The sequence below is a fragment of the Haliotis rubra genome, unplaced genomic scaffold, assembly GCF_003918875.1.
Source record: "Haliotis rubra isolate DU_JTF1 unplaced genomic scaffold, ASM391887v1 Scf6, whole genome shotgun sequence".
Lineage (NCBI taxonomy): Eukaryota > Metazoa > Mollusca > Gastropoda > Lepetellida > Haliotidae > Haliotis > Haliotis rubra.
Window position 1 is genome coordinate 2,168,120 of NW_025767301.1, and position 10,226 is coordinate 2,178,345.

Consider the following 10,226-nt stretch of genomic DNA (forward strand, 5'->3'; position numbering starts at 1 on the left):
TTTATAGGCTTTTCTTGTTTGTCCTAATTTGTTTGCCAAGACGCAATCCCAAACCCCATGTCGACTAGCTACGCCGGCAGTGAAGAGCGGGAGTTCGGCCCTCCGCCTGCAGTACCATCAGAAGTAGGCTCCTGATCTGAGAGAACGTCACCGATCACCGATCTCCTTACACGATAGACAGGAACGTATGTAGTGGTGCAGGCTACGCGGGGAAATTACAACATGGTGTAGGGTTCGTTGGTCCGATTACACATTACAGACGATCGTTGTCGCATATGGTGCAACGAGGCATTTCAGAGAAAAGTTGAATTCGTTGGTGGTGTCTCAATGATGTGGGGTTACGTTTCGTATGAATGCAAGTTGGATCTCATTACACTACCTGCGACGCTCAATGGCCAACGTTATCAACAGAAAGTACTGGATACCGTCGTGTCTCATTCTAATAAGTTATTAGAATGAGACACGACGGTAATAACTATCCCCTCGGAAATAGCCGATATTCATGCATGGCAAAGCTCGACTTCATCGTTCTCAAGCCGTCACTGTCCATGTGCAAAGCGCCATTGAAACATTATCCTGACCCACAAGGAGCCCCGGTATGAACCCCATCGAACATCTGGGGGACTATCTTAAGCGTTAAATTCTAGCTAGAGATCCTCCTGTTCAAAATCTGCAGGAATGGAAGCAGACACTCCATGAAGAATGTCAGAGGATTCCGATGCTGAGAAACAGACACTTCATAACCAGTATGTGGAGATAAGGAGAGGGGTAGCTACACCAAGGATTGATTTTGTAGCCAGTGATGTTTGAAACAATCACAACAATTATTATGTGAGAACAATGTCTGATTGTCAATCAGATTGGTGGCGTAGTCATGGTGACCAAACTTCCTGGCATTGTTCACATTCGCTGGATTTTATTCTTATTCCTCCCTGACTGCAAGTAAATTGTAACCATATTTCAGTTTTAGAATGTTTACTCGTACTCAGAGTAAATTGTTAGTTATTTCATTATTTTGTGTCGTCTCAGTGGCTCCTTCAGTATAGTGTTATTTTTATATATTCATCCAACCTAGTGTCGTGTGAAAATATCATAATTCGCATATTTTTATTAATGCTATGCACTTACTTAGCATTCACCTGATGAAGGGGCAAGAGCTCGCTTAGAATAACGCTTAGTCTTTGAATATATATATACTTTTGATAGTCACAAATAAACCCATTTAAATTGAAAAATAACCCCAGTGAGATGGGACATTCAGAGGAAAGCTCTTGCTTCGTTTAGGGCTTTGGCATTGCAAGGAGGGCCAGGCAGCAGGTAAGATAATGTGGTTCAGGGACAGGTGAAAGGTGACAGAAATTGCAAGGGAAAGTGTCATGTATTCATGAGCTCATCATGAACTGTATTGCGTGTAACAAACTGCATATACCTCATTTACAACATACCTGCAACAGTGTAACAGCAATACTGTCGTGTGCAATGCAGCTGCCGGATCTGCTTTATCCAAAGTTCGGCAGTACTCGGATTATGTTTTGTATCATAATGAAAGATGTTTTGTGTCCAATATCATTGTTCTCTTTCTTTCAGAACCTTGTACTTGATTGATGACGTCAGACAGAGGAACACGATCGATCCAATACATTTGATACATCCCTTGTGTGGAGTGACACTCAGGTGGGTAACATAATGCCGATGTGCAAGTAGTGACGTTTACTGTAAGATTAAAACAGTCTGTATCATGAAAAGTGTATGTGAGTGAGTGAGGGAGCGAGCATGGTTTTACCTCGGTTTCAGCAATATTACGGCAGGGGACACCAGAAATGTGCTTCATACATTGTACCCTTGTACCAAACAAACCTGTGTATTCGGTGTGACCAGACGCTTTAACCATTACTATTAGGCTACCCCACCACCCCAAAAATGGTACATAATACATATAGAATTTCATACGGTTTCAATTGAACCTGGTATATTGAACTAGATTTCATGGTGGGTGAGAAAGAACTTATTATTCAAACTTGTATCTCTCCCACTGTAACATCTTCCGGTTCAATACATGTCCAAAATTCACAAGTATGGCGTTTAAAATATGCATTGCAACAAATATATGGATATAATCCCAGCTCCAAATGTAACCACAGGCCCTCGTGTCTTTGCGAGGATTAAAGATTTTTAAAAATATATATAAAAATTTGAGATGACCCTGACTCGAAATGCTTCACAGACAAGGTCATAAGGTATTGTACTGTGATGCATTTTGAGTAGGGGGTCATCTCATAAACAATATTTTTCAAATTTAATCCTCACAAAGACACAGGGACCTGAGCATGTAACTGCAGAACAAGCCATATTTTGCAAATATGATCCCCCATAAACTAATACAAATGTCATTACTTGGGACAAGCACAAGAAGCCTAAACTTCACTTCAAGTGTTTTTCTGGGATTTTTACAGGGGTGTATTTGAGAGAGTTCAAGAACTACTAATGTTAAATCAAGATTTAGATGTGGGTAATCCCTCCACCACCACATAATTAAACCTGTGCTGGAGCCTGTAAACTAACACACAAAATTTCAATTTGAACAAAGGCAGAAGAACCATAAACAGTTCCTACAATACAGCTGTTTTTGCAAGAACACACATGTGGTTCCTTAGTTTCTGCGAAGATGTTGAACAAGCAGGCCATGATATAATATCACATGATCTTAAAATGCAATATAAATCATGCAAGAACCAAATTTCAACTTTCATACTTTAATACCTATACATAAAAATACATCAACAAAACACATGAAGTAAAAGTGATATGAACCAATGTTACAGATATTAAAACACTCTGCAATAATTACATACTTGTATGAAATAAGCAGATGATTTGGTCAGTGTTAAAGCTACACAATCACACCAACAGCACTGTCTTCACACCCCAGTGCCACTAAGGAAGATTGTTTGAAATGGCATAATTTTGTATCGGAATACAAAATGTGAATGTCAAAGATAAAACATGAGATAGATTTATTGATAACAACAGTTCACTTGCACAATAGAAGGTTGATCATGAATGCCAGGAAAAGAAATGTCACTTGTCTGTCAAAAATGGTTAAATGTTGAAATCAAATTTATCATATAATGGGCAGGTTTCTCTGCAGGAATAAGCCTACCAATACAAACCTTACACTTTGGGAAAATATATATAAAGATACAAATATGCAATGTTAGGTGGGTACTCCTTCAGATGAATCAAATGAAATCAATGATAGACGATTAACGATTGTGAATCTTGGAAAACTTCCAGGACAACTGATTGAAACAGTATAAGATATTGAAACTGGAATGTGACCGATTAATTTTTGCAAATTTGGGCAAGACTTGAGATTTACACTGTCAAAAAAATTAAATATTAAAGACACTAGCCAAGCAGAATCATTTAAAATTATCAGACTCTGGCGCTTGAGCAGTTCTCCCTATTTAACAACAGTTGGATTTGGAAGAAATGTGTCCAAATTGGTTCTATGTACATCTGACATTGCATTTCTACAAGTAATGATAGGAAATACAGACTCAACAAGCATGACACCTGATAGACTAGGTTTAGAGTAGCTTCTCTTTGATAAAAAGCAGGTACTCTAGAGGTCAGACCAATGATTGCTATGACAGCATGTAGAAACAGTAAATGTAGACAACTGTTATTTTGTCTGTATGCAGTCACACTACTAAGAAATAGGTTTCAACTGGAGATAAACTGCTTTCCACTTTGAGGATTGGTCCCCCCTTACAAATCGCAGACTTTAAGACACTATATATGAATGTACATATTCCAGGAAATTTTGTAATGTTATTGAGAGACGAGAAGAAGCTTTTCAATGAAAGAATTTAGGACTGACATATGACAAATCCCAGACTTAATGACAATAATAAAATGTGCACATTAGAGGGCAACTTTTAATGATGGTGAGACGAGAACAAGTTTTTCGATGAAAGAATTTAGGAATGACATATGACAGAGATTATGTCACTTGTATGTGTTCTAATTGTAAATATCATGTATCAGGTATAAACATTGTATTTAGCAAGCCTTGGCTAGCTAAATGCATTAAGTTTCTTCCAAACACTCGTTAATTACAATCCCAAAACAGTGGTGATACTCTTGATGAATATAGCTGTCCGCACAATTGTCAAATACAATTCTGATTATTTACAATCCATTCACATTAATGTGATCACAGTTCATACTAGCAGATTTAGTCATCGATATAGATCAAGCATCCTTGTCTAAATCTTTTCGGTCATCTCCATCACTGGTTGGTGATGCATCCCTTTTGTCTGGGGTCCTTGACCTAGAACGGGACTTGGACCTGGAACGTGACTTGGATCTGGACTTGGAACGTGACTTGGACCTGCCCTTGTTTGGACTAGCAGAATTGCGAGTATCCTTGCCAACCTTCTTTGAACGGGATTCACTCCTACTCCTTGATCTGCTGTGACTAGCACTCCTGCTGCGGCGGCGACTTCTGCTGCGACTCCTGGAGCGACTTCTTGACCGGCTTCTTCGAGATCTGGAACGGGATCGGCTCCTGCTACGACTTCTGGAGTATGAACTGGAAAAACAAAGTACAAAAATATCAGACTTTGTGAGACTCACTTTTGAAATATGTCTACATATACAAACATGTTTAATTTCAGTGAGTGAGTGAGTTTAGTTATATGCCGCAATCAGCAATCTTCCAGCTATATGGCGGCGGTCTGTAAATAATAGAGTTTGGACCAGACAATCCAGTGATGAACTGTTTAATTCATGATGCATGAAAAGTATCTTGTCCAGATATCCATTGACACAACTACTCAATTGAGAATATTTGTACAACTACAAGATATTACATTAATACAGAGTAAATCCTTCCATCCTCAGTTTTATGTCTGTTATAATATACATCTATGTAAACAAAATACAAGCCAAATGCTTACCGGCCACGCTTCTTGGGTTTATCTTCCAATACTCGAATCTTCCTTCCATTGATTTCAGTTCTGTCTAGCTTATCAACAGCATTCTTCATGTCCGAGTATGTAGCAAACTCCACTACTCTGAAATATAACAAGTGGTATTTCAACAAATGAATCAACAAATTAGAGCATTTATCTAAACTACAACACTGACTTTAATCAATTTATCTATCACCATGTTCACTACAGTTGTTAAAAGCCGAAGTGCCTTGGTCATGTTTATTTAGCGAGTGAGTATGGTTTTACATTGCTTTTAGAATATTCCAGCAATATCACGGCAGGGAACACCAGAAATAGGCTTCACACATTGTACCCATGTGGGGAATTGAACTCGGCATTCAGCGTGACGAGTGAACGCTTGAATCGCTACCCCACCGCACTCACCGCTACCCCATCGCCCCCATGTTTTTTTTTAGATACTGTTGTGTATTGAACATATTATGGAATGGAGTTAAAACTTTCTAGGCATAGATTGAAATATACTGTAATTGAAGTATAACATTTTCCAAGTCGTACTTCAGCTGCCATTTTAAATTATTCCAGGGGATTGACTCCCCAACAGATGTCACTCTTCACGGTTGTCCTGTTGCTGTGATGCAGTGTAAGAAGCATCAAACAATACAGCCCATATTCATTCAGCATAATGCCATTGTACCCATGAAACGTCAGGCTAGGATAGGTCTTCTAAAGCCCACGCTTATCATACAGAATACAAACAAGATCTAGTGGTTAGGCTCACTGACTGGGTTGATGAATGTCAACAAGTCTATAGATCAAGGCTTGTGATTGTTAACCACATGATTGTTAAATAACCACCAGATAACAGATTAAAACTCACCCTTCATTCTTGTGTCTCTTGTGTGCGTCTGCATATGTAACTTCACCTGCTTGGCGCATGTAGTCCTTAAGGTCCTTGAATAGACAAAGAATAATTATTAAAAAAAACGGAATATGCTTTAATCAATAAACATGTTTTATCTTAAAACAGCATACAGCTTCTCCATGCCTGTTCCTAAAGAGAAACAATTATACCATCTAGACACCAAACCTAAATAAAACGACACCTGAAAAGTATAAGAATATTTGGTCAATAAAAAAAGCCCTTTCTGAAATCACATCCATTAAGAATATCAAATACTGAAGCTGTATTGACATGACCTCACTACCAACTGTCTATTCATTTTCTGCTTTATCAGGTGACAAATCTTTGATCCTGTCTCCAGTTACCTCCCCTCATAGTTACCTTCCATCTTGCATTTTCATAACTGTATTGAAACAGAAATCAAGTTTTCACTGAGGTTGGCTGTACATGAAGGAATTTGTACCATAACATATTGCTTCCATTTAGTGCATAACTGCACTAGTAAAACCTCTCTGCGTACTAATTTGAAATATTTTCCGCAGACTGAAAAAGGGAAAAAAGAAGTTTTTCAGGCACCTGACATATGCTGTTATCTTTTAGTCCATGATCAATGATAAACTGCCAGGTTTCTTCAAAACAATAATATTACAAACCATAAAGGGACGAATTTAGCCAAATGGACATTTTAGAAATGTTCACATGGACAACAGCATGTGACTTTACAACTGATAAATTTGGTCATTTCATTAAACAGATAACCTAAGTCAAGATACTTATCCCTGTTTCCCATACAAGTACTTTCAGCATAATAGGAACATTTAAAACAATTACCTCTGTACTTTCCCTTAATCAAGAGCTCATTTCTCAAAGGCCAAAGGAGGTATATACGCTCTGCAAGAATGGATCTTGGGTTGACGGCTGGAGTCAGTGCCCAACAAGTAGAGCCAGTATCTGATCTCTTGCTCATAAGATGGATGAGAATAGACCCCAAGGGATGGAACTGTTCTGTATGGTGCCCCAGTCGATCGCCAAGGCAACCGACTGAGCACCCTGACTGGAGAAGGAACCTGAGAGGAAGCTAGTGCTTGGAAGACTGTGTCCCCAATGAGTGACTGCATTTTCTTTAATTCAATAGGGTTTCTTTGAGCCAGATCTCCAAAGGTTTTCTGAAAACTAAAATTTGGTTTTTCATCCAACCCAAAGCCAGACTGGAAGAACACCCCTTGAAGCAGAAAGGACCAGTGTAGAATGGCATGCTGCTAGATTAAGACCTGCAGAGAGACCAAGTGCTGTTTGGCTGTGCTGTTCAGTAAGACCCTGTGATACAGTCCGACAGCGCTTGTCTGCCTGCCTGTATGCCTGCCTGACTCAGGGAGATAGCCAGTGGCAATCCTCAGACCTACGGACCTTGGTTCAAGTTCAAGACCCAGGGACCCCATCAGGCTTCAGCGAGTCTCCCGAGCTTTGGGGAAGATAAATAACATCTTTAAAATTAGTAACTGCCAAAAACAATGGAACACAAATAAATCAGATTCTTCTCTTTCCAAAATATCAACAATTCAGTTCCATGTTACTACACTTTATCTAAAAGGGGTTTCTATACTTTCCTTGTTTCAGGAAAAAAAGGCAAAATGCTGCAGCTGAAAATTGGAAGCAATGGATACAACATGCAAGCCCTAAAGCAGTAAGTAACTCACCTGCCAGCTAACCCTTGATGAAAGATTCTCAATGATCAACCTGTACTCTGTATGTGTAGGCGGCCCATACCGACTGCAAAGAAAAAATGAGATTTTATACCCATCGGTAACAACCAATTTTGATATCATTCATCATTCTTAATCTCATATTACATAGAATGCTTAGTTGCTCTAACTACATGAAGATAAATAAGAAGAATACCTGTCTCTGCCACCCCTTCGACGTGGGGCATACCCACGGTCCCAATCTCTGAAGGAATCCCCTCTTGCTCCTCTAGCATGCTCAACAATACACCTGAAAACATAAATTATAAAATTTATCCCATCTATTTGTGCTCACTACTGAAAGGATCTTCATGGTGCCTGTTGAATTGTTCCAGAAATAAATTCCCTTTTGCCCACAAGCACACACTATTCTTGACTGTGGTCCTTGGTTCACTAAAACATTCATACATTCGTTGGTTTCACATTACTTTTCAATAGTGTAAACACTCCAAAGAAAACAAAAATCAAAACAAATATATAGTTTTATGTCGAATATAACTGATCCCAATTGATTTATGAAACAGAGGCCAGGATTAGTTAAATAAATAGCTTCATTTATGTCTACAAGTTCTTGTATAATGACATCTCACCACCACCGTCCTTCCCGCACATCCCCTTTTCACAACTAAACAAACACATCTCTGATGGAATTGCAACCAAAATAGGATATCAATTATTGAAAAGCAGAGGCAAATGGAAGTATGTACTCAGCTATGAACAGTTCTCACAACATAAATCATTTTCATAACAGCTTTTATTTAGAGTGCATTTACACTATCGATAAGCATATGACCAAACCGGAAACATGCCAGTGGATATTTTTCACACGCTCTGCGCATGCACACAGCGAGTTGAAAAATAATGTGAAACCATCGAATAGATTCCCAGATGAGAAAGAAAATGAGATCAATTGCAACATGCCTGACTTAGGCTATGAGCCACTCATCTCATTGCAATACTTTTCTATGCATCACTTAAACAAATAAGGAGCAACAATGATTGAGATCTATTGTTAATTTGTTGCAGCAGGGCTGTCTCACCTTTCACCACACAATTCTTTGCCATTCAATTCATAAACAGCGTCATCAGCATCTCTGTAGTCTTCAAATTCCTGAAATGGGATTCATTATTCTCAGGACACAGAGATACACAAACCATCATTTGTTATAAATCGAAAGTCGCTAATGTTTACTGTATCTACTAATTCAAATATATTTTTACACTGGGGACTTACCACGAAGCCATAACCATTTTTCAACATAACATCTCGGATTCTTCCATTGTTTCTGAAGAAACGCTCAACGTCCTTTTCTCGTGCGTAATTAGATAGTCTGCCAATATATACTCTGGTGCCCATTTTTAATCTGGAAAATAAATAGTAAATAGTAAGCATTCAGAGGGACACAGTATGCGCATGGATACATTACGTTGCCTATGCGTCGTCTACGACAAAAAAGCCCTTCCTGTTAAATAAATTTGTCGAAATTATAATAAAATTTATTTTGATTCCTGACACATAGATATAATGATTAATCCAAGGTGATGAAGCAGCTATGAAGTTACCCATACTTAACATTGAAATTTTCCAAACTGGCCCCTAGAAATATGAAGCTGGGACGAACAACCATATCAACACTCCCGGTATTTCACAAAAAAATATCGAGAGAAATGCTCACAGTCAGCGGGAGATTTTCGTGCTCCGGACGACAGATCTTCTTTCCGTAATGTGAAGTTATTGACTTCAGTTAATCAGGAACAGAAAAAAATGGTCGTTTAGTTTTGACTAAAATGTTGAGAAATCCACTAACTCAACACGCACTGGTGACCTTCCCCCTTTCTTCTTCCCAGAGTTCCCAGCGGTCTCACCTGCGTGGAATTTGTGCGCTCAAAAACGAGGCCACGTTTTCCGCCCCTTAGCTCCATTCAAAAAGAAAAGGATGCAGTAGTATCGAAAAGCGCACATAAAATCCCAAATCATCCTCATCGGAAGCGGACAAAGACCAAAGGAATACTTGCAGGCGGTTCATCAGAACGACGCAAAGCAAGTCTTCGATGGTCAAAGCGATTTTAGTATGCATACACACATACACAAGCACTATATTCCTAACGAATAAACATTAGGTGGGGAAACAGATCAACTATTAAACCATTTTGAATAATAAATATTTATTGAGCCAAGATAAGAAGAATGATTAATAATATCTATCGTTTGATATAATGTGACACATTGATTAAGATTAGCGAAAGAGAAGATTGTGATATTTCTGTCATCGTAGATATGGAAAACAAAAGACATTGCTTTGATGTGGTTAAACCCGTGAAGATGCGGGCTAGAATTGGTCTTCAGCAACCCATGCTTCTCGTAAGAGGCGACGAACGGGATCGGGTGGTCAGGTTCGCTGGCGTGGTTGACACGTCATTGTATCCCAATTGCGTAGGTCGACGTTCATGATGTTGACCACTGGATTGTCTGGCCCGGACTTGATTATTTACAGACTGCCGTCATACAGCAGGAATGTATTGCTGAGTGAGGCGTTAAACAAGGAACAAACTACTAGTACTTGATGTGGTTTTAACAAAAATAAAGAAATGTCACCAACATGCCATTATACAGAATTAAAT

The 10,226-nt window shown here is 38.9% G+C and overlaps 1 protein-coding gene across 2 annotated transcripts; it reads right to left on the bottom strand.

Annotated features, from left to right (window-relative positions):
- Window positions 1-2,737: 2,737 nt before the first annotated feature.
- On the bottom strand, window positions 2,738-9,466 carry LOC124255330 (serine/arginine-rich splicing factor 4-like). Of its 2 annotated transcripts, none has more exons than XM_046689220.1 (8): window positions 9,281-9,466; window positions 8,839-8,968; window positions 8,645-8,715; window positions 7,762-7,854; window positions 7,560-7,632; window positions 5,839-5,912; window positions 4,965-5,081; window positions 2,738-4,597 (listed from the first exon to the last, which is right to left on the bottom strand). In XM_046689220.1, exons 2-8 carry the CDS (start codon window positions 8,959-8,961, stop codon window positions 4,258-4,260), a joined length of 891 nt encoding a protein of 296 aa, XP_046545176.1. In that variant the 5' UTR covers window positions 8,962-8,968; window positions 9,281-9,466; the 3' UTR covers window positions 2,738-4,257. The 2 variants fall into 2 exon arrangements, with proteins under 2 accessions (XP_046545176.1, XP_046545177.1); XM_046689221.1 differs by having other exon boundaries at window positions 9,413-9,443.
- Window positions 9,467-10,226: the final 760 nt, after the last annotated feature.